The sequence below is a fragment of the Pleurodeles waltl genome, chromosome 4_1, assembly GCF_031143425.1.
Source record: "Pleurodeles waltl isolate 20211129_DDA chromosome 4_1, aPleWal1.hap1.20221129, whole genome shotgun sequence".
Lineage (NCBI taxonomy): Eukaryota > Metazoa > Chordata > Amphibia > Caudata > Salamandridae > Pleurodeles > Pleurodeles waltl.
In genome coordinates, this window is record NC_090442.1 from 94,143,914 (window position 1) to 94,168,945 (window position 25,032).

General features: G+C 51.3%; 1 protein-coding gene across 1 annotated transcript in view; it reads right to left on the minus strand.

Moving 5' to 3' along the window:
- Positions 1-22,322: 22,322 nt before the first annotated feature.
- Positions 22,323-25,032, minus strand: part of LOC138287032 (olfactory receptor 5J3-like) — a 42,970-nt gene continuing 40,260 nt past the window's right edge. Inside the window, exon 3 of the mRNA XM_069227393.1 lies at positions 22,323-23,283. Coding sequence (XP_069083494.1) covers positions 22,323-23,283 — 961 coding nt within the window. The remainder of the gene's footprint in view (positions 23,284-25,032) is intronic.

Below are 25,032 nucleotides of genomic sequence, written 5' to 3' on the forward strand. Positions count from 1 at the left end.
GTCTGTGTGGAGTGGGGTGGATGAAAGATAGGGGGGGGTGAGAATGAGGCGTGCATGAAACGACAGTGAGTGCATGTGCGTCATGGCAAGGGTAGGGATGCGGGCCAATGACTGTGACGGTGCAGATGGTAATTGCTACTCTTTTTCTCCTGTACAATTCCTGTAGTTCAGCGCCCACCAGAAGAAGGACATTTGGCGTGCCATCGCCAAGGAAGTCCGGACCCTAGGGGTCTACCACAGATGGAGCACCCACTGCCGGAAAAGATAGGAGGACATTCGCCGATGGAGCAAGAAGACGACGGAGGCCCAGCTGGGGATGCCTCCCAACGTGGGAGGGGTGCCCGTCGCACCATGACCCCCCTGATGTTCCGGATTCTGGCGGTGGCGTACCCGGAGTTGGATGGGCGCTTGAGGGCATCACAGCAGCCCCAAGGGGGTGAGTACACTCTCATTCTGCTGATTCAGCGCGCATTGTGGGTGTCTGGGTGGGGGGGTGTGCTGTGGGTTCTCCTAGGCCAGGGCGAGTTTAGTAGGCAAGGACCCTTCTTAAGGCCGGCCCTGTGGCACCCCACCCCACCTGTGTACAGTGCCAACTACACCTAGTCAGGCTCCTGTGACATCCATGTGTGCAGAAATCGGCCATAGCCTTGTACCCCATGTCCCTGTGATTGAATAGTGGACTCCAAGTGCGCAGCGTAATGCAGGGGACTTCTGTGTCTGTACTGTCCGCCAACGGTAGCGGTATTGCATGCACTCAACATGTCTTTCTTCTGTCTTGCCCCCCCTTTTTGTGGTCTCCCTGTTCTTGTGTGCATTAGCATCATCAGGCAGAGGAGCAGTGGTACCAGAGGAGGAGGGAGCTGCATCCCACATGGCCCTGAAGGGCGAGACTCTTCAGTCTGAATACACCAGTGGAATGAGGGTGAGGGTAGCTCCACGGCGGGGACAGGAGCTGACACCAGCGATTCAGACTCCTCCTCTGATGGGAGCTCCCTTGCAGTGGCGGACCCATCTGTGCCCCCGCATCTACAGGTACAGCCGCCACCCACCTACCAGCAGCCCCTCAGCGTTTGCCCCATGCCCGCTCACCCAGGAGGGTGGGCATCACCTTCACCCCAGGCACCTCAGGCCCTGCCCCAGTCACCCCTGCTGCCCTCAGTGAGGCGGCCATTGACCCCCTCAGGTCCCTCACTGTTGGGCAGTCTTCCGTTTTGAATGCCATCCAGGGTGTAGAGAGGCATTTGCAACAAACCGATGCATACCTGGAGGGCATTCACTCTGCTCAGGCAGCCCTTCAGCAAGCTTTTCAGACTCTGGCCTCAGCACTGATGGCAGCCATTGTCCCTGTCTCTAGCCTCCCCCCTCCATCTTTCTCCACCCAGACCCACACCCCTGTACCTCAGCCTATCCCAAGCACCTCATCAGACCAGCATGCACACACCTCAACACACAGGGGAGGCTCTGGCAAACATAAGCACCACGCATCCCACAGGCACTCACGCAAGAATCAGACAAATGCAGACACACCAACATCCACTGCCTCCACTGTGTCCCCCTCCTCCTCGTCTCCCTCCTCCCTCCCTGTCTCGTCTCCACTCACACCTGCACGCACTACATCCTCAGCCACTACGTCCATCACCAGAACACCCACCACCACACCCCGCTCACATGCAGTCACCACCCCCACTACCATTCACACGTCCCCTGTGTCCTCTCCCAGTGTGTCTGTGAGGCCACCTCCCAAGGTAAACAAACGCAGCCGCACACCCACCCAACAGCCATCCACCTCACGATAGCCTCCAGCCCATGCACCTTCACCCAAAGTCAGCAAACGTACACCTCCTACAACCACTACCTCTTCCTCCACTCCCAACCCCCCTCCAGCTACCCGTCCCAGTGTTCCTAAGAAACTTTTCCTGTCCAACCTTGACCTCTTTCCCTCACCTCCCCCACCCCTTCAGTCTCCTAGGGCCCAACTCTCTAGGTCCCAACCAAGCACCTCAGCCACAACATCGGCGGGACTATTGGTGCCAGTAGTCACCAGATTCTGGAGTGCACCAGGCAGCAGGGCAGCCATTGTGGCAAGGAGCCAGAGCACAGACAGTCCCCCACCTGTAAAGCATAAAACGTTGGCCAGTGCGTGGCGGGAGAGGGGAAAGAAATCAGCCACCAAAGCCGCTCCCAGGGGTACAGTTGGGAGTGTGGAGACAGCTGTAACACCATCCAAGGTGGGGAAGGGGCACAGTAAAACTGGCAAGTCTGGGAAGAGCAGCACGGCGGACAAGACCCCCACCAGCCACGCTGCCCAGGACAAGACCGCCAGCAGCACTGCTGCCCAGGACCCCGCCACCAGCAGCCCCACTACCCAGGACCCCGCCGCCAGCAGCACCGCTGCCCAGGCCCCCGCCGCCAGCAGCACCGCTGCCCAGGACACTGCCGCCAGCAGCCTCACTGCCCAGGACAAGACCGCCAGCAGCACCGCAGGACAGTGAGCGCTAATGATTACAATGCTACTGAGGCCGCCACGGGCAGGATGAAGCACTCTGTCACCACCGCCGTACATCACCATTGGCCAGTGCACTACCAGTCACAATGCTAGTCACCAGCCCATGGATAGGGACATCTAACGCAAATTGCAGCATACTTGAGACCCACAGAGGCCTGCCCAGTAGTGGATGCCTACTAGCTTGGTTGGAGGACTTTTACATCAGAATCCTGCACAACATGGGACCTACTGTGCAATACCAGGCCTGGCCTAGGGGCACCAACAGGCCCCCCCCCCCCCACTGGGATACCACCCCACCAGGTGTAAGTTGTATATTAGGGCATTGTACTTACCCCCTTGTGGCTGCTGTGATGTCCCCAAGCGCCCATCCAGCTCCAGATAGGCCACCACCAGTATGCCGACAGTGGGTGCTCTGCCTGCTGTAGACCCCCAGGGTCCGCACGTCCTTGGTGATGGCACGCCATACACCCTTCATTTGATGGGCGCTGACCTGCAGAGAAATAGACACATGGAAAGGTATTAGTCCGACCGTCCTGACAGTTACACTCATGGCCCACCATGCCCCTTCCCATCCCCATTAGCACAGACATGGCCCACAATACATACTCTATGCTGCCCAGGGCCCATCCACCAACCCCCCCCTACACAAGGTTTTCACACACAGCACTCCATGCATTCACGCCCCATGCACTCACCTATTGGTCTGGAGGCCCATACAGCAGTCGGTACTGGGGTAGGACCCCATCCACCAGCCGCTCCAACTCCGCTGAGGTGAAGGCAGGGGCACTTTCCCCAGTAACACGAGCCATGGTTGGTTCCAGACACAGGTCAAAGCAGCACTTGCAGTGTAGGTCCTCTCCTGTTGAAGGTCAGGTAGCAAGTGAGTGCACAGATAGAAAATAGCAGTCACAGCCCGGGCGGTGCATGGCGTCAGAGTGGCCAGTGCACATACCCATACAACCCCCTAAACCATCATCACACAAGGTCCCACACAGGAATGCAAGCACTGGGGTACACAGTCACCCACCCATTGCACACCATGGCACACACAGATGTAATAAACATCCTTTTATACCCCTGCAGGACCCCTACCCAACGTCACCGGACAGGAGGGTCCACACATGTCCACACCACAAACAGAAGAGGCCCACAATGATGACAGCACCTCTGTCCAACTGGATCTAGATGACAAGCCCGGCCCATCGGGGACCTCGGGACAGTCGGTTCCCCTCACCCAGTCACAGGCCACTACAGACTTTCCCCCCTCTGGAAACACCAGCACAGCACCCACCCAGCGGGCCCATACCTCCGTCCCCAGGACACGTCAATCAGCAGTGTGTCCACCACTACAGGGAACCCAGGCTAACCCACCACCACAACAACAACAGGGACCTGGGGGCATTGGTAGTGGTCACACAGTCCAGGGGACGGAGGCCGAGGAACACAGGGGAACTGGGAGGGCTGCTGTGTGACAGGGGGTGGACTGGCCCAGGGAACCCACACACCACAAGGCCCTCTCCAACATCATGGGAGCTTACCACCACTCCCAGGAGACGATGGCAACGTTACTGGCCAAGTTTCAGGAGACCCAGCGCCTGCAGGCGGAACAGTATTTGGGCTTCTAGGAGGAACTCAGAGCCAATCATTCTACCCTGGGCACCATCATAGGGGTGCTGAAGGAAGTCCTCAACACCAGGAGGGACACTGTGGCACGACAAGGGGCCCCTGACACTAGCCTGGACGATGAACTGCCCACCACCTCCGCCGGCGCTAGTGGACAGGAGGCACCGCCACAAGACCACCACACTAGCACCCCACCCCCTACAGAGGGAGAACCACCTCGCAAACGGTCCCGGAGATCCAGGACAAAGACAGAGAACGATGCCAAGACCCCCACCAAGAAATGGGATCACCCTGAATGTCGTCCTTCTGTCCCACTTTGTCACCCTGTCCATCCTTAAACTGCCCCAGCTCCACTTCCTATGCCCATTTGGGCAATGCACCTGTGAGACTAATAGACTGGACTCTGCCATGGACATTCCTCCGCCATCACCCCTCACCATTTTGCTACCCCTTGCAATAGTGAGCACTAAAATAAGCACCCTTAAAGCACAAAACAATCTGGAGTCAGTCTGTGATTTCGGAATACTGTATTAGCAATTACTGTGGCAAAAAGCTCTTTCATTTTTAATGTCAACATACCTGTGTCACACAGCTGTAGTCCAGGAGGAATCAAAGCAGATGTCACACATTGGGACCCACATCTGTGAAATCGTAAGGGAAAGTGACAACTCAGTGACCATACACTGGGTGAAAACGACAGACAGTAGAGAGGTAGCAGTGTTTAAGTACATGTAGTAGGCATGTTTGTATTCTTACCTGTGTTTCACTGGAAATATTGCTGGATCACTGAGTCCCTGTTGTCCATGTCTTCTTTTTCTGCTTCCTCGTCTTCACTGTCCACAGGCTCCACAGATGCAACAACACCGCCATCTGGACCATCCTCCTGCAGAAAAGGCATTGTCGTTGCAAAGCCAAGTTGTGAAGCATACAGCAGGCCACGATGATCTGGCACACCTTCTTTGGTGAGTAGAATAGGGAACCACCTGTCATATGGAGGCACCTGAACCTGGCCTTCAGGAGGCCGAAGGTCCGCTCGATCACCCTCCTAGTTCGCCCATGGGCCTCATTGTAGCGTTCCTCTGCCCTTGTCCTGGGATTCCTCACTGGGGTCAGTAGGCGTGACAGGTTGGGGTAACCAGAGTCACCTGAAAATGGCGAGGGACAACTGTTAGACACACACTAACCTGTAGGGCTATCCCCAGACCCAGACAACCATTCCCACTGTCTTGCTTCCAGGTGCTCACCTAATAGCCACACACGGTGCCTCTGGAGTTGACCCATCACATAAGGGATGCTGCCACTCCGCAGGATGTAGGCGTCATGCACTGAGCCAGGGAACTTGGCATTCACATGGGAGATGTACTGGTCTGCCAAATATACCATCTGTACATTGATCGAATGATAACTCTTCTGGTTTCTGTACACCTGTTCGCTCCGTGGCGGGGGACCAAAGCCACATGTGTCCCATCAATGGCACCTATGATGTTGGGGATATGTGCCAGGGAATAGAAATCACCTATCACTGTAGGCAAATCCTCCACCTGAGGGAAAACGATGTAGCTCCGCATGTGTTTCAGCAGGGCAGACAACACTCTGGACAACACGTTGGAAAACATAGGCTGGGACATCCCTGATGCTATGGTCACTGTTGTTTGAAATTACCCCCTTGCAAGGAAATGGAGCACTGACAGCCCCTGCACTTGAGGGGGGATTCCTGTGGAATGCCGGATTGCTGACATCAGGTCTGGCTCCAGCTGGGTACACAGTTCCTGGATTGTGGCACGATCAAGCCTGTAGGTGATGATCACATGTCGCTTCCTCCATTGTCGACAGGTCCACCAGCGGTCTGTACACCAGAGGATGCCTCCATCTCCTCACATGCCCCAGCGGACGGTGCCTATGGAGGAGAACAGCGAGCAGAGAGTCAACCAACTCTGAGGTACGTAAACACAGCTTACTCTGAAAATATTAGCAAATCGAAATTTGCCTGTATGAGTGTTTAGGCAAGGCCTAGATATGTGTGACGCAGTCCAAAATAATGCCATGTGGGCCCATTAAATGGCGGGTGCCTGACCTGTAAAGTGGGACAGGGGGATATGCAGTAACTGCGCTGGCGTTTTACACCGTCACGGTAGGCGTTCGAAGACCGCGGCGCAATCCTGCATTGGTTAACATTGGACATTGTCTGGGGAAAGGGCCCCTGCCTTCAGCACGGAGGAGTTGGAGAAACTCGTGGATGGGGTCCTCCCCCAGTACACTACGGTCCTCCAGACAAACAGGTAAGTACACTGTGAGCATGCTGTATGGGCAATGTCTGTGTGGAGTGGGGTGGATGAAAGATAGGGGGGGGTGAGAATGAGGCGTGCATGAAACGACGGTGAGTGCATGTGCGTCATGGCAAGGGTAGGGATGCGGGCCAATGACTGTGACGGTGCAGATGGTAATTGCTACTCTTTTTCTCCTGTACAATTCCTATAGTTCAGCGCCCACCAGAAGAAGGACATTTGGCGTGCCATCGCCAAGGAAGTCCGGACCCTAGGGGTCTACCACAGATGGAGCACCCACTGCCGGAAAAGATAGGAGGACATTCGCCGATGGAGCAAGAAGACGACGGAGGCCCAGCTGGGGATGCCTCCCAACGTGGGAGGGGTGCCCGTCGCACCATGACCCCCCTGATGTTCCGGATTCTGGCGGTGGCGTACCCGGAGTTGGATGGACGCTTGAGGGCATCACAGCAGCCACAAGGGGGTGAGTACACTCTCATCCTGCTGATTATGCGCGCAGTGGAGGTGTTTGGGTGGGGGAGGTGGGCTGTGGGTTTTCCTAGGCCAGGGCGATTTTAGTAGGCAAGGTCCCTCCGTAAGGCAGGCAATGTGGCACCCCACCGCACCTCTGTAGAGTGCCAAGTACACCTAGTCATGCCCCTGTGTCATCCATGTGTGCAGATGTCGTCCATAGCCTAGTAGGCCATTTCCCAGGAATTGAACAGTGGAGCCAAAGAGCACGGCGTAGTGCAGGGGGCTTCTGTGCCTGTCGTGTCCGCCAACGGTAGCGGTATTGCATGCACTCAACATGTCTTTCTTCTGTCGCCCCCCCCCTTTTTGTGGTCCCCCTGTTCTTGTGTGCATTAGCATCGTCAGGCAGAGGAGCAGTGGCACCGGAGCACGAGGGAGCTGCATCCCACATGGCCCTGGAGGGAGAAACTACGGACTCGGAGTTCACCAGTAGGACGGAGGGCGAGGGGAGCTCCACGGCGGGGACAGGAGCTGACACCAGCAACACAAACTCGTCCTCTGTTGGGAGCTCCCTTCTGGTGGCGGCAACATCTGTGCCCCCCGCATCTACAGGTACAGCCGCCACCCCCCCTACCAGCACCGCCCTCCCAGCAGCCCCTCAGCCTTTGCCCCGTGCCCGCTCACCCAGGAGGGTGGGCATCACATTCGCCCCAGGCACCTCAGGCCCTGCCCCAGTCACCCCTGCTGCCTTCAGTGAGGAGGCCATTTACCTCCTCAGGTCCCTCACTGTTGGGAAGTCTACCATTTTGAATGCCATCCAGGGTATAGAAAGGCTGTTGACACAAACAAATGCATTCCTAGAGGGCATTCATTCTGGTCAGGCGGCCCTTCAGATAGCTTTTCAGACTCTGGCCTCAGCACTGATTGCAGCCATTGTTCCTGTCCCTAGCCTCCCCCCTCCAACTTCCTCCACCCAGGCCCAATCCCCTGTACCCCAGCCTATCCCAAGCACACCTTCAGACCAGCATGCACACACGTCAACACACAAGGGAAGCTCTGGCAAACATAAGCACCACACATTCCACAGGCATTCACGCAAGCATCACACACATGCAGACACACCAACATCCACTGCCTCCACTGTGTCCCCCTCCTCCTCATCTCCCTCCTCCCTCCCAGTCTCGACTCCACTCACACCTGCATGCACTACATCTACACTCACTACTGCCATCACCAGCACACCCACCACCACACCCGCTCATGTGCAGTCACCACCCACACTACCATTCACAGGTCCCCTGTGTCCTCTCCCAGTGTGTCTGTGACACCACCAACCAAGATACACAAATGCAGGCACACACCCACCCAACAGCCATCCACCTCACGACAGCCTCCAGCGCATGCACCTTCACCCAAAGTCACCAAACGAACACCTCCTAAAACCACAAACTCTTCCTCCACACCCAAACCCCCTCCAGCTACCCGTCCCAGTGTCTCCCAAAAACTTTTCCTGTCCAACCTTGACCTCTTTCCCACACCTCCCCACCCCGTCCGTCTCCTAGGTCCCGAACTAGCACCTCAGCCACAACATCTCCGGGACCTGTGGTGCCTGTAGTCACCGGAATATGGAGTGCACCGGCCACCAGGGCAGCCAGTGTGGCACGGAGCCACAGCACACAGTCCCCCACCGGTGAAGTATCAGAAGTTGGCCAGTGCCCGGCGGAAGAGGGGGAAGACTTCAGCCACCAAAGCTGCTCCCAGGGGTCCCGGTGGGAGTGTGGAGTCAGCTGCGACACCTTCCAAGGTGGGGAAGGGCCACAAGAAAACAGGAAAGTCTGGGAAGAGCAGCACGGCAGAGGAGACCACCATCATCCCGCTGCCCAGGAGGCCACAGCCATCATCCCCGCTGCCCAGGAGACCACAGCCATCATCCCCGCTGCCCAGGAGGCCACAGCCATCATCCCCGCTGCCCAGGAGGCCACAGATATCATCCCCGCTGACCAGGAGGCCACAGCCATCATCCCCGCTGGGACAGAGAGGACCGCCAGCACAAGCCCCGCTGGGCTAGAGAGGACCGGCAGCACAAGCCCCGCTGGGCTAGAGAGGACAGCCAGCACAAGCCCTGCTGGGACAGAGAGGACCGCCAGCACAAACCCCGCGGGGACAGAGCGGACCGCCAGCACAAGCCCCGCTGGGACAGAGAGGACGGCCAGCACAAGCCCCGCTGGGCTACAAAGGATCGCCAGCACAAGCCCCGCTGGGACAGAGAGGACCGCCAGCACAAGCCCCGCTGGGACAGAGAGGACCGCCAGCACAAGCCTCGCTGGGCTAGAGAGGACTGCCAGCACAAGCACTGCCGGGACAGAGAGGACCGCCAGCAGCTGAGTCACTGCAAAGGAGCCCGGCGCTCCTAGCACCGCTGAACAGGGCACCGCCGTCTCAAGCACCGCAGAACAGGGCACCACCGTCTCAAGCACCGCTGAACAGGGCACCGCCGCTCCAAGCATCGCTGAACAGGACACCGCCGTCTCAAGCACCGCTGAACAGGACACCGCCATCTCAAGCACCGCTGAACAGGGCCCCGCCGCTCCAAGCACCGCTGAACAGGACACCGCCGTCTCAAGCACCACTGAACAGGGCACCGCCGTCTCAAGCACCGCTGAACAGGGCACTGCCGCCTCAAGCAATGCTGGCCCATTAGCACCAAGGCCACTAACGCTACTGAGTATGTCATGGGCAGAATGAAGCACTCTGGGCACAAAGCCCCCTCCAGAACCAGTGGAGGGATACATCCACTACCTCTGTCCTTAGCAGGATGTAGCACTCTGGGCACAAAGCCCCGAGACTGTGGCTTTGCACTCCCCAGGATATGGCAGTGGGCAACCCACCTACTGTAGAGACTTGAGAGACTGTGGCTTTGCACTCCCCAGGATATGGCAGTGGGCAGCCCACCCACTGTGGAGACTTGAGAGACTGTGGCTTTGCACTCCCCAGGATGGAACAGTGGCCAACCCACCCACTGTAGAGACTTGAGAGACTGTGGCTTTGCACTCCCCAGGATTGAATAGTGGGCATGTGGCCCCCTTGTGAGTTTGGCGTCGTGCACTCAACCGGCTGAGGTGCCCCCCATTTCCCTCCCCTTGAGGTGCCTGTTTTCTTGCTCTCTGATGCCCCTGCAGTGTTCTCTCCGTCATGGTCGGGGATCTTGTGTGGGCCTCGCCGATACCGTGTGGGCCCAGTGTTCCACAGACTTAATTGGAACACTACCTGGACTACTATGCTTGGTGTATATTTTGTTAAAGATGTATATATATATATATTTTTGCATACTTGATTTTAATATATTACAATGGTTCCACTAATTTCCTTTTTTCTTTGCATTCTTCCGGGGGGGTTGGGAGTGTAACTATCATGTATTAATATGTATTAGTGTGTGTGTTGTAGTGGGTGAGGGTAGGGGTGTTAAGTGTGTGTGTCACTGTTTTTTCCCTCCCACTCCCCTGTGTTGTAGGTGCAGTACTCACCGTGGTCTTTGCCGCCGGCGTTCGTGCTCCTGGTAGAGGAGCAGGAAGACTATTGCAGGGAGAATTTGGAGTTCCGGCTCCATGGTGTCCTAGTTCCTCGTGGGGTGTGTAGAGGTGAGCGGTTTCCCTTCAGAATCCTGTTTCCGCCGTGTTTTTGTCCACGGTGAATCCGCCCCGGAAAAGGTGGCGGATTGGTAGGTTGTGATACTGTGGGCGGTACTTTGTCCTCCGCCTGTCTGTTGGCGGTGTCAGCCACGCTGTTTGTTTGTACCGCCGTGGCGGTCGGAGTGTTGAAAGTGGCTGTCTTTGTTGGAGGTTTCGTCCACGGTTGTAATTGCAGAATGTGTACCGCTGGCCTGTTGGTGGTCTTACCGCTGCTTTAACACCGACCGCCAGGGTTGTAATGCCCACCTATATGTCCTACCTCAACCATACACTGCACCCTGCCCTTGGGGCTACCTAGGGCCTACCTTAGGGGTGCCTTACTTGTAAGAAAAGGGAAGGTTTGGGCCTGGCAAGTGGGTACACTTGCCAAGTTGAATTTACAGTTAAAACTGCACACACAGACACTGCAGTGGCCGGTCTGAGACATGATTACAGAGCTACTTATGTGGGTGGCACAACCAGTGCTCAGGTGCACTAGTAGCATTATATTTACAGGCCCTGGCACCTCTAGTGCACCTTACTAGGGACTTACTAGTAAATCAAATATGCCAATCATGAATAAACCAACAATTTACACAAAGAGCATATGTACTTTAGCACTGGTTAGCAGTGGTAAAATGCCAACAGCAACAGGTCAGAAAAAATAGGAGGCAGGAGGCAGGAGGCAAAATGCTTGGGGATGACCCTGCATAAGCAAAAATGTCCAACAGTTCACAATCAGGAGAGTCTTATTTCCTGGCGGGGGTCGTGGCAATAGTCTCTGGCTTCTGCCTGGATTGCAGGGAACGTTTGCGGGGTGGTACTCCTTCTGCAGGTGGAGGTGTGCTGGTGGCCTGTTGGTCCTGTGACAGGGCCTCCTGTCCACTAGTGGCAACGGAGATGGAGGGCTGTTCAGTGGTTTGGCTAGTGTCAGGGGCCTGGTGGTGTGCCACTGCCTCCCTCATTCTGTTGGCCATGTCTGCCAGTACCCCTGTAATGGAGACCAAGGTGTTGTTGATGTCCTTTAAGTCCTTCCTGATCCCCAGGTACTGTCCTTCCTGCAACCGCATGTTCTCCTGCAACTTGTCCAGAATCTAGCCCAGCATATTCTGGGAATGTTGGTATGCTCACAGGATCACGGCGAGTGCCTCTTGGAGGGTTTGTTCCCTGGGCCTGTCCTCCCCCTGTCGCACAGCAGTCCTCCCAGATTCCCTGTTGTCCTGTGCCTCTGTCCCCTGAACCGTGTACCCACTGACCCCAGGTCCCTGATTGTTCTGTGTTAGTGGGGTGGCCTAGGGTCCCTGTAGTGGTGGACACACTGCTGATTGACATGTCCTGGGAACAGAGGTATGGGCACGCTGGGTGGGTGCTGTGGTGGTGTTTCCTGAGCTGGGAGGCTCTGTTGTGGTGTGAGAGTGTGCCTGAGTAACCGACTGTCCGGAGGTCCCAGATGGGCCAGGTTGGTCATCCAGATCCAGGTGACCAGAGCTGCTGTCATCACTGTGGGCCTCTTCTGTGGGGGGACTGGATGTTACTGGCACCTCTTTGCCGGTGAACATTGACTGGGTTACCTCTGGGGATGTAAATGCAGTGTTATAGTTTCTGTGGGTGACATATTGTGCATGGGTGTGTTGCCTTCTTTGGTTGGATTTGCCCTGGCAGCTTTTCCTTTTGTGAATTGTTATTTTTTAGGCTAGTTGATTCTCTCTAGTGTGCATGCTGTGGTGATAGGTGTCCATGCAGGTCTGTGAGGGGTGTTCATTCATTGGTGTTGCATGCAGGGCTTGGCATTGGGGTGAGTGGGTAGTGATGGTGGGGTGTGTGGGAGGTGGTGGAGTGATGGGAGTGAGGGTGAGGGTGGGGTATGTGATGGCATGCAGGTAGGGGGTGATAGTAAGAGAGAGTTGACTTACCAGAGTCCAGTCCTCCTGCTACTCCTGCCAGGCCCTGAGGATGCATGATTGCCAAGACTTGCTCCTCCCATGTTGTTAGTTGTGGAGGAGGAGGTGGGTGTCCACCACCAGTCCTCTTTACAGCTAGTTGGTGTCTTGCTGCAATGGAATGTACCTTCCCCCGTACGTCTTTCCACCTCTTCCTGATGTCATCCCTTGGTCTGGGGTGCTGTCCCACAGTGTTGACCCTGTCCACGATCCTCCACCATAGCTCCAACTTCCTAGCAATGGATCCAAATAGCTGTGGCTCTACCCGGATGATTTCCTCCACCATGACCCTTAGCTCCTCCTCAGAGAACCTGGGGCGTTGTTGTGGTGTCATGAGTGTGGTTTGAGTGGTGTGGGTGAGTGTGTGTAGGGTGATGTGTTAGGGTTGTGTTGTGAGGTACATGGGTGGTGTATAGGTGATGGTGGTATGTGGCACTGGTTGTGTGGGTGCTCTTGTTGTCTCTCATTCTGTTGGCAATGGTCAGTAGTTGTAAAGGGTTGTGGGTAATGTGGGCGTGGGTTTTATAGTGGTGAGGGTGTACGGGTGTGGTGTGTGTATAAGTGTCAGGTATGTGTTGTTTGAATTGACCAATGTAGTGTTTTATTTGAGTGTGTGTATTTTGAGCGCCACGGTATGTACTGCCAATGGTTTACCACCATTGAATGTCCGCTGCGGTGATTTGTGGGTCAGAATGTTGTGGGCATTGTACTGTTGGCGTAACGGTGTGGGTCTGGACACAACCAGTTCATCACTGACCTTTGGCCTGGCGGACTTGTGTGTGTGGCTGTATAGTGATGGATTGTTATGTGTGTGTCATAATATGGTTGGCGGATATCTGCCGCGGCAGTGGTATGTTGGTGGCAGTCGGCATGGTGGTAAGTGGGATTTACCCCCAATGTCATAATGAGGGCCTATATCATTATAACCCCAAACCTCGGAAGGTGCCTAGTCAATGTAAAATTGTACAGACTGTTTATCTTTTGTGCCTTACATTATAGATAATAGGTTTAGATTACAGTCCTTCTTTGAATTTGTTTTCCTTAGGCTGTAAATTATAGGATTTGACATAGGGATCACCACTGTGAAGAACACCAAGGTGTAGGAAAGTACCATCTTGCCTGGCATGTTACCCCCATTTTTACTTGTATGTATGTTTGTTTTTGCCTGTGTCACTGGGATCCTTCTAGCCAGGACCCCAGTGCTCATAAAGTGTGCCCTGTATGTGTTCCCTGTGTGGTGGTGCCTAACTGTATCACGGAGGCTCTGCAAACCAGAACCTCAGTGTTTATGCTCTCCCTGCTTTTAAAATTGTCACTGCAGGCTAGTGACTAATTGTATCAATTCTGATTGGCACACTGGAACACCCTTATAATTCTCTAGTATATGGTACCTAGGCACCCAGGGTATTGGGGTTCCAGGAGATCCCTATGGGCTGCAGTATTTCTTTTGCCACCCAAAGGGAGCTCAGACAATTCTTACACAGGACTGCCACTGCAGCCTAAGTGAAATAACGTCCACGTTATTTCACAGCCATTTTACAATGCACTTAAGTAACTTATAAGTCACCTATATGTCTAACCCTCACTTAGTGAAGGTTAGGTGCAAAGTTACTTAGTGTGATGGCACCCTGGCACTAGCCAAGGTGCCCCCACATTGTTCAGGGCAATTTCCCCAGACTTTGTGAGTGCTGGGACGTCATTACACGTGTGAACTACATATAGGTCAATACCTATATGTAGCATCACAATGGTAACTCCGAACATGGCCATGTTACATGTCTAGGATCATGGAATTGTCACCCCAATACCATTCTGGTAATCGGGGGACAATTCCATGCATCCCCGGGGCTCCAGCATAGAGCCCGGGTACTGCCAAACTAACTCTCAGGGGTTTTCTCTGCAGCTACCACTGCTGCCAACCCTCAGACAGGCAGACCAGCCCCAGGAAGGCAGAACAAAGGATTTCCTCGGAGAGAGGGTGTTACACCCTCTCCCTTTGGAAATAGGTGTTAAGGGCCCAAGAGGAGTAGCCTCTCCTGGCCTCTGGAAATACTTTGAAGGGCACAAATACTGCCCTCCTTACATAAGCCAGTCTACACCGGTTCAGGGATCCCCCAGCCCTGCTCTGGCACGCAACTGGACAAAGGAAAGGGGAGTGACCACTCCCCTGACCAGCACCTCCCAAGGAGAGGTGCCCAGAGCTCCTCTAGTGTGTCACAGACCTCTGCCATCTTGTATGCAGAGGTGTGAGGGCAAAATGGAGACCTCTGAGTGGCCAGTGCCAGCAGGTGAAGTCAGAGACCCCTTCTGATAGGTGCTTACCTTTCTCTGTAGCCAATCCTCCTCTGAGGACTATTTAGGATCTCTCTTGTGGGTTTCTCATTGGATAACGAATGCAAGAGCTCACCTGAGTTCCTCTTCACTTTTCTCTTTGACTTCTGCCAAGGATCGACCGCTGCCTGCTCCAGGACGCCTGCAAAACTGCAACAAAGTAGCAAGAAGACTACCAGAAACATTGTAGCGCCTCATCCTGCTGGCTTTCTCGACTGTTTCCTGGTGGTGCATGCTCTGATGGCTGTCTGACTTCACCCTGCACTGGAAGCCAAGAAGAAATCTCCCATGGGTCAACGGAATCTTCCCCCTGCCGAAGCAGGCATCAAACTTCTGCATCACCTGTCCTCCGGGTCCCCTCTCATCTTGGCGAGCGTGGTCCCTGGAACACAGGAGCTGGATCCAAGTGTCCCCGACAGTCCAGTGGCCCTTCTGTCCAAATTTGGTGGAGGTAAGTCCTTGCCTCCCCCTGCTAGACAGTAATCCTGTGTACTGTGTGAACTGCAGCTGCTAGGGCTTATGTGCACTTTTGCAAGACTTCCTTTGTGCACAGCCTAACCCAGGTCCCCAGCACTCCGTCCTGCATTGCCCAACTCGCTGAGCTGGACTCCGACTTCGTGGGACTCCCTTTTGTTGTACTGAGACGATCACCATGTTCAGATCTTTTGAATGCCTGTACAGGTGCTTCTGCGGGTGCTGCCTGCTTTTGCATGGGCTCTCTGTGTTGCTGAGCGTCCCCTCTGTCTCCGCCTCCAAGGGGTGACCTCCTGGTCCTTCCTGGGCCCTGGCAGTACCCAAAACCTTTAACCACGACTCTTGAAGCTAGCAAGGCTTGTTTGTGGTCTTTCTGCGTGGAAACAACTCTGCATCCCCCAGCATGCAATGGGACATCTTCTGACCAAAGGAGAAGTTCCTGGCACCTTCCGTTGTAGCAGAATCTTTGTCTTCTTCCACCCGGAGGCAGCCCTCTTGCACCTTCATCCGGGGGTAAGTGGGCATCTGCCCCCCCTGGACACTTGCATGACTCTTGGCCTTGGTCCCCTTCCTTTGCAGGTCCTCAGGTCCAGGAATCTGTCTTCAGTGCTTTGCAGTCAGTTGTTGTCTTTGCAGAATCCCCTATCTGACTTTACTGTCTTTCTGGGGTAGTAGGGTAACTTTACTCCTAATTTCAGGGTCTTGGGGTGGGATATCTTGGACACCCTTAGTGTTTTCTTACACTCCCAGCTACCCTCTACACACTACACTAGGCCTGGGGTCCATTTGTGGTTCGCATTCCACTTTTGGAGTATATGGTTTGTGTTGCCCCTAGGCCTATTGTCTCCTATTGCATTCTATTGTGTTCTACAGTATTTGCACTACTTTGCTAACTGTTTACTTACCTGATTTTGGTCTGTGTGCATATTTTGTGTATTTTACTTACCTCCTAAGGGAGTAAATCCTCTGAGATACTTTTTGGCATATTGTCACTAAAATAAAGTACCTTTATTTTTAGTAACTTCGAGTATTGTGTTTCTTATGAGATAGTGCTAAGTGACATATGTGGTGTAGTAGGAGCTTTGCATGTCTCCTAGTTCAGCCTAAGCTGCTCTGCTATAGCTACCTCTATCAGCTTAAGCTGCTAGAACACTACTAATCCACTAATAAGGGACAACTGGTCCTGGCACCAGGTGTAAGTACCACAAGGTACCCACTATAAGCCAGGCCGACCTCCTACACAAGACCACACGGTTCAGAGACAAGGATTAACTGGAGTTAGGTCACACATACATAAAAACACCTGTCACAAAGAACAAATTCACACAGAGAAAGTGAGATGCACAGGTAGAAAATGTTCTAAGTTTTCCATTTAAGGAGTTGATTTTGAGGATGTTGGAGATGATGTAAAGATAAGAAAAACAATTATAGAGAGTGAGCCCACTCCTATGACAGTAGAGAAAGACATCAGCAAAGCTTCATTGAGGGAGGTGTCAGAGCAGGACAGCTTCAGCAGTGGCGGGATATCACAGTAAAAGTGGGGGATCCTATGATGTCCACAGAAGCTTAACTAGAGGAAGCAGCATGTGTTTACCAGGGAGTTCCAAAGGCCGATTGCATATGTCCCACGAACAAGAGAGTTTCTCAGTCATTATAGTTTGGACTGCAAATTGTATTATATCGATCACAGGCTAGCAGTAGACCTTCCACACTTTCAAATATGAGAAAAAAAATCTGTGATACACATCTGGCATATAAAATTGTGTTCCCTTCCAACAAAATGTTGCCCAACATTCTGGGGGTAATGACAGTAGAATAACAAAGGTCTGCAAAAGACAGGTTACTGAGTAGAAAGTACATGGGAGTTTGGAGACGAGGAGAGATCCTGGCAAGGGCCATGATGCCAATGTTGCCCAGCACAGTGGTGGTGTAGACCGTCAGAAACACTACAAAGAGGAACCCTGGACATTTTCATTCTCAGCGAGTCCTAAAAGTAAAAAATCAATCCACACAGTAGTGTTTTCTACTCTTTCCATGTTTCATATGCTGGAATAATAAAAGAGATATAAACTGAGTTATTACTGAAGGTTGTTAGTAGCAGGCAATCCCCTCCTTCTACACAACACCCTAACCTCAGCTGCAATGAGTGTGGGTAGGCTAGCCATATCAAGCTCCATGATATCCTTTCAGTTTTGTGTCACCAATTAATCAGAAAAATTTAGAAAAATCAAAAATGAAATAATTTAGAAAAAATAGTCCAAATGTGAAAAATCTAAATAATTTTGCTCTAGGTCAATTTAGAGCATTTTTAACTTATTTCACTTAGAATATGTTATTAAACACAGGTACTGGATTCCACCACTGCACACCAAACATTTTGGAAAGTGAATTATTTGTAAGGGCAGTGCGACTTAATTTAGGAGACAGGTACATAAAGCATTTAAAAATAAAGTGCAGTAAATAAATAAATAAGTAAAACACAAAACAAAATAAAAATCCAACACCAATTTATAAAAATAGAGTATATTTCTATCTCTAAAATGACACTAAACAACAAAAATCTAATAAAGGGGACCAGAGATATGAAGTGTTAAAGATTAGATCTTTTCTAGTTATTAGAAAACAAAAGCGCCAATCGGGACATCTCGTCTTGCTCAGCTACAGTGAGCAGGAGGCCTCGGTCAAAGTTTTACCTTTGTACGTAGTCTTTTTCTTGCAGATTTTCTTCACCGGCACATAGTCACAATTTGGATCCGACCTCAATTTTAGCAATTTGTTCCTCACCAGGGCATATAAAACATCTTTTATAAAGTCCCTGCTTATAGTTATACTGCACCCAACCTTTGGGGGTACCTAGGACACACCTTAGGGGTACCGTGTATGTATAAATAAGGTAAATTAAGACTTTGGAAGTACTTTAAATTCCAAAGTTGAATGTGGGGTTAATTTGAACTTAAAAGCAGCCAGCAAGGGGGGGCCTGCTTTTAAAATGACCCTGGGCATCTCATCAGCGCACCTATGAGTGTACTACCTAGGCTGGGGTCCCTAAACCTACATGCCCTACCACATACTAGGGACTTTTAGGTAGGTTGTCACAGCCAATTATAATATAGTTAATTTGCATGTCATTTTCTATCAGAGCAAAGGCCCTGTGACTGGTTAGCAATGCCCGCACCACCAGTGCTGGAGGTGGTCCAGGCATTTCTTTCTTACTAAAAAGACCGGCATGGCTTCAGCTTGTCTAATTACAGGCACCTGATTAGTCTCTTTAAATACTAGTCCGCCCCAGTGGGCCTCTAAAGTGAGCATAATTAACCGGCCTGTCCAGCCGGGAAGGCAGCACCACTGCACATCGAAGCAGGTCTGTGTGACTAAAAATGGATTGTCACATAAGAGCAATCAGGTTGGGTTATTCACAGCAAATCTGACAATTTTACTTTGGATTCGCCTACAAAGGTTTTGCACTTTGGGTCATTATTTTGTTTGGCTCCAGCAACCCAAAATAACAAAATTGCAGGACCACCACAACCAGCATGCACTGCTCACTTGAGAGGCCCACTGGGGCGGACTAGTATTTAAAGATGGATAGGCCAGATGTGCAGGCTTGCTGGACACTTCTGCCCCCACTTAAAAGGTCCTGCACAGGGGAGCGCTCTCTCTTTAGGCTGTGCTTCACAGCAGGACATTGGGACTGAAGACAGGCGTAATGGACAGCCGGAAAGAAGAACCCCTTAACTGCCCCTTGGGGCAGGGAATCTGGCCCTGAGGGACTTCAGGCCCAGCGAGGCGCATTCCAGGGACAGGCAAGCCGGACCCCTTACCCCCCTGAGGACTACGTGGGGGAAAGACTGGGCTGCCGCAAGGAGAGTGCGCTGCCAGAAGGAAAAGAAGGCACCCAGAAGAAAGTCTGGCTCAGGGAGTTAGTGAGCCAAGATCTACTGTATTTTAAATATGGCACACACATGGTGGCGACAGGGGGGCACTAAGGGGCACAAGATAAGTGTCCCTGCACTGTATGCAGTGCCATTTTTCTTAAATATGTCCCAAAGTATCCCATTGCGGTATGCATTTATGGTACCTGATAACTCAAGTTTTGCCACATATTACCTATGCAGTAATGAGCAAATATGAGAGCGCGACGCTCTCAGAAGGGTTCAAAAGTTTGGTCACATGAATTCAAAGTATTAGAAAGTGAGAAAGGAAAGTCCCCATCCACACATATGTGTCAAGTGAGGAAATGAAGAGTCAATGTTTTAACTGTGTTGTTATGACTTGTTTGCCTGTACAAGGGACAGCATGCCGGAGGGGTACTTTCCAAGAAATGTTCATGATGTGTTTTAGGCCATAGTGTAACCTTTTGAACTCTACCACTATGCACACACTAGGCCTGCATGAGGAGGGGTTCTTCTCTAAAGGTTTAGGGACAGCAACTGATACCCACACCACAGACTCCTCCAGTAGGGGCAGACCTGACTTCGTGGGTTAGGAGGTGGTTACGGGGTCCCAGGAAATTCTTACGCTTGTTAAGGCTAGGACTGGTCTCCAAAGGGAGGGGGCCCCAACTAGTCGTTCTCCCAGCAGAGATTCCCCCCCCCATTTGTGCAGGCCAAATCCGCTGGAAGGGTGGGGGCGGGAGATTTCATACTCACAGGTAGTGACACCCCTGAGGAGTTCCCACAGTGGGGAACCCCGAAAAATGTTCCCATGGTGGTAGGAGGGTGCGAGGAAGTTGAGATTCCATTGATCCCCCTAGGTTACTTGGCGGGGACGGTGAGTGATCCAGAGGTGGCCCATGGTGGTGGGTGGCCCCAAAGTAAGTGTAGTGTTAGTCACTAGGTTCCCTAGGGGGCTAAGTAGCTAAACCTGAGGAGTTCTTAGGGAGTTAGTAGTGGACCCTGAGGTGTCTGAGTAGGTAGAAGGCTACCCAAAGGAAACAAAAGAATGTCATCCTTGAGCACAGTCAGTTGGTGGTGGTTGGGGCGTGCCCAACAGACTGACCAGTCAGATAGGTCCTGTGGGGTCAGACTGCAAGACAGAGGAAGGGGGCCACATCTGGCAGAGGGCGATGAGTGACGGGCTGCAGAGGCATTGATTTACCTGACCCCTGCGTGGAGCACCATTGGTGTCTCAGCTCAAGAGTGAGCCCTGGGGCCCCATAAGGTGGCAATGGCTGGGGAGGTGTCCCCTCAGCAAGGTGCCAAAGGCCTGTCCACCCGCAGGAGCACGGTTTGCAGTCACCTGGAGCCAGTTGGGGCCTAACTCAGTTAAGGAACCATGTGCTCCCGTGTGGAGGTGGCACCAGCCTACCAGGGTTCTGTGGGGACCTTGGACAGTAACCTGGAGACAGGTGGGGCCTATCTTATGTAACAGGACCCTGTGATCCCATCAGGGATCTGGAGGGTTCCTGGAAGGTCTCCTCATGTGATGCTGGGAGACCAAGGAGGGCTCAAGGAAGTGTCCCAGGGTGAAGCTGACCCAGCGCTCATGGGTCCTCCAATGGTGCTCTGTTGGTAGAGCTCAGTCCCTGGAGAAGGTGGGGGCAGAGGCCCTGTTCTTGCAGTGCAGAACAAAGATATCTAGGTTCCTGGAGTGGGTTCCTTGTGGAGATACCAAAGATGGTGGGAGGGAGATGTGGGCTGCCTGGTGAGGCTGGTAGTGGCATCCTTTCTGGGAGCAAGGCAGGGCCTGGTAAGCTGGCCCCCTTAACCCCACTAAGGACTAGTTGGAGGAAAGACTTGGCTGCTGCAAGAAGAGCTTGCTGCCCAGACAAAAGAAGGCAACCAGAGGAAAGGATGGCTCAGGGAGTCAGTGAGACTAGCTCCCTCCCATTTGGGAATCTTCTAGGCCAGGCAGCCTAAAGAAAGTGCTTCTGGTGGCAAGGGCTCGCCACTAGAACTGAAGTGACACCAAGTTCATCAAAATCGGAACTTGGGGCCCAAGATATCCAAAGGAAAAGTACTGTGACCTTTGACTTAATTCAGGGCGAGCAGTGAACAGCGTGGGGCTCTGCTGCTGCTCTGGTTGATGCCCCCGGGGTGGGCCAGGGCCTGGGGGCTGCCCCCAAAAAGAAGTGAAGACATGGGCCACCATTGCGACTCCCGTGAAAATGGGCTGAGGGGCCCTGGATCCCATCAGGGCCCCCAAGGAGAGGCAAACCCGGGGAGCACTGTATAAGCTGGTCCACGGCCCGCTGTGAAGCCGAGGGGCACCATTGTGCCCCCCAGAAAGGTGCTGGCAGGGGCCCCAGTCTGCATCCCGGGACCCCACAGAGAAGGATAAGTTGGGGAGGTCGTTGCGCTCCCAGCAAAAATACTGGAAAGGAGCCCGCCAAGAAGAAAAGTCAGAGGATGCCGTTGTGTCCCCCATGAAGATGGCTGCCGGCTGAGGGCAAGCCTGCGGCCACAAACCAAGCCAGGGAGCGCCGTCACAGTCCCCATGAAGATCGTTCCTGTTTTTGTGCAGGAAGGGACAGCTGTGAAATATAGAATATATTCCATAATGCCATCATAATAAGCTCACCCAAGCTTTTCTACAGAGCCTTTGCTTTGTCAGAACGACTATAACCTGCAAACCATAATGGAGAACCTTGTCAAGGCTACTAGGGTCATGTGTAAAGGATGACCAACGAATGCAGCAAGAACATTTACATTAAGTGGCAAAAGAGCAAAATATCTGGCGCATTCTGTGGCAGTATTCATTTCATCCATTTGAGCTATAAACAATATTTTTTAGTAAATTGTTCACATTTTGCAATCTATGTGACAGACTATATAGCAAATCTAGTAAATCCCAAGTATATTGGTAAGTGCCATGGAGTCCTTAAAGCCACTGATTCAGAGAAATGCCCATTGTTACCTGCACTTTGAAGAAAATAACGTTTTCAAGTTAGGTAACCCAACATAAAGGGGGACACAGGGAACCTGATTCTGCTATTAATCCCATGAGGTTAATGAGATATAAATTATTGGATTATACCATAATAACACAGAACCTCAGAAAGTGTCTAGTCAATGTAAAATTGCACAGAATGTTTTTCTTTTGCACATTACATTGTAGATAATAGGTTTAGAATTCTTGATGTTCCTATTTTAAGTGCTTCTTTGACTTCTTTATTCCTTAGGCTATAAATCAGAGGATTTAACATAGGGATCACCACTGTGTAGAAGACCGAGGCCACGCGATCCAGAGACAAGGAGTAACTGGAGTTAGGTCTCAGGTACATAAAAAGACCTGTCACATAGAACAAATTAACACAGAGAAAGTGAGATGCGCAGGTAGAAAATGTTCTACGTTTTCCCTGTGAGGAGTGGATTTTGAGGATGTTGGAGATGATGTAAAGATAAGAAACAACAATTATAGAGAGCGAGCCCACTCCTATGACAGTAGAGAAAGACATCAGCAAAGCTTCATTGAGGGAGGTGTCAGAGCAGGACACCTTCAGCAGTGGGGGGATATCACAGTAGAAATGGGAGATCCTATGATGTCCACAGAACCTTAACTTGAGGAAGCAGCATGTGTTTAGCAGGGAGTTGCAAAGGCCGATTGTATATGTCCCAAGAACAAGAGAGTTGCAGAGTCTCTTAGTCATTATAACTTGGTAGAGCAGTGGACTGCAAATTGCATTATATCGATCATAGGCCATTACGGCTAAAAGTAGACCTTCCACACTTGCAAATATGAGAAAGAAAAAAATCTGTGATACACATCCAGCATACGAAATTACCTTCCATTCCACCAAGAAGTTGCCCAACATTCTGGGGGTAATGACAGTAGAATAACAAAGATCTGCAAAAGACAGGTTACTGAGTAGAAAGTACATGGGAGTTTGTAGACGGGGGGAGATCCTGGCAAGGGCCATGATGCCAATGTTGCCCAGCACGGTGGTGGTGTAGACCATCAGAAACACTGCAAAGAGGTACACCTGGAGATTTTCATTCTCAGTGAGTCCTAAAAGTATAAAATTTATCCACACAGTAGCGTTTTCTTGTCTTTCCATATTTGATATGCTGGAATAATTAAAGACATAAACTGAGTTATTACTGAAGTTTAGGAACTGCAGTGCAAATTAAATACGGTTTCAAAACCGCAGATATTGCAATGAAATATGCGTGAAATGAATGTGCTCCCTTCACAAAAACTGAGATGATTTTCGTAAAGTATTTCTTGTCAATTATAAGAGGAAAACTGATCTTGTATTGAAATTGACATTCAAACTAAGGATGTATGTGAAGAGGGTGGTAGATCAGCATTTTTTTAAATCTAATTTTCCTTTCTTTAGTGACAGGTCCTTAATAATTACCCCAAATCAATGAAAAAATATGAAAGAAAGGAAATCAGCATCTAAGAAATAGCTGAAAATGTGAAATATTCAAAATCGAGGTTTTAAAATTGAGAAGCGGCTAATCACACAATATATACATCCGGTGCAATTTCCTTGAAGAGAAGCAAAGTCAATGATGGTCTTATTTAAATAGACAAACTGATCCCGCTCTTGTCTTTGAGTGGCTTTATCAGTCTATTTATGAGCAATAAACCATCTTGGATGTCTAGGGATAGGTTATTGTATTTCCAGGATAATCTGCAGCGCAGAGGAGATGCATAGGGCAGCTTTCTATTGCTCAAAGCTGACTGCAGGAAGGCTGCACCATGTGCTTCATGGTTTTCATCCTGGGTTCCTTTCATTTAAACACAAGCCACAAGACATAAAGAAATGTGGCCACTTGCTATTGTATACGAAGAACGGTATCCATGAGCTCTAATACGACTGAACAATACTTCATGGATCGGCCCAGATTTCCTATCATTTTGCGTCGTGGTTGTGCCACTTTTTTGACGAGGCCACTAGGCAAAATGCTCATCCAGATTTACAAAGCCACAAAAATGTCGATTTGGAAGTGGCTTGTGCTGAATGGCATTACATTTCCTTGTTGGTGTTGTATGGGCGTTCCTGTGAATTCACCCATGGAATTTAATGCAATCCCAGATGAACCAAAGGTAGTAAATGTGGGACTGCACCAAAATCCTACATCTACCAAAGAGCTGTGTAACAAGGAGAAATAAGAGCTATCTTTCTCTCTCTTTCTTGCTTATTCTTTTTTTGCGTGTTTCATTCTGCAGCGTACACAAAAACAGGAAGAAGCCTCTAAGAATTGTTTTTGTGCAGTAATATATCCTTTCCTGCACAGGTAAGGTATCCTTTCCTGCACAAAACAATCCTGCCCATAATACAAGCACATTTGAAGCATTCTGCAAAGGTGCCTTCGTTGGTGCTAGGTAGCACACAGGTTGTGCCAGCAGTATAAGGGAGCAGAAATGTGCCATATCTTAGTACATATGTATAGTTCTGCTCTCTGTATCACGTAGTGCGGCATATTTGCTTGCTGCCCTGTGTTGCATGAAAGGTAAGTAAATCAGGTGTTTCTATCAAACATCAGACATAAAATTAAAGTTCAGGGGCCAGATTAACTAAGCTCTACAGTACATGTATTAGCTTCACCCAGCACACTAGGCTCCAGAGAACCTTTTTTTAATGTGGGCTGCATTTAAAAATGCAATTGTGCACATGCATTCCAATCTGCATACATGCAATTTCCCTTTTGAGAGCATACAGGTTTACACAATGCACGTTTTTCTAATTTGCACAAGCAAATCCAGAAAAAGGTTTTGTTAGTATGTCCCCTAATTGTTTACCAAGGAAACAATTCAGATCAATAAGATGACTACTAAAGCACTGCCTCTTAAAACCCCACTCCTGT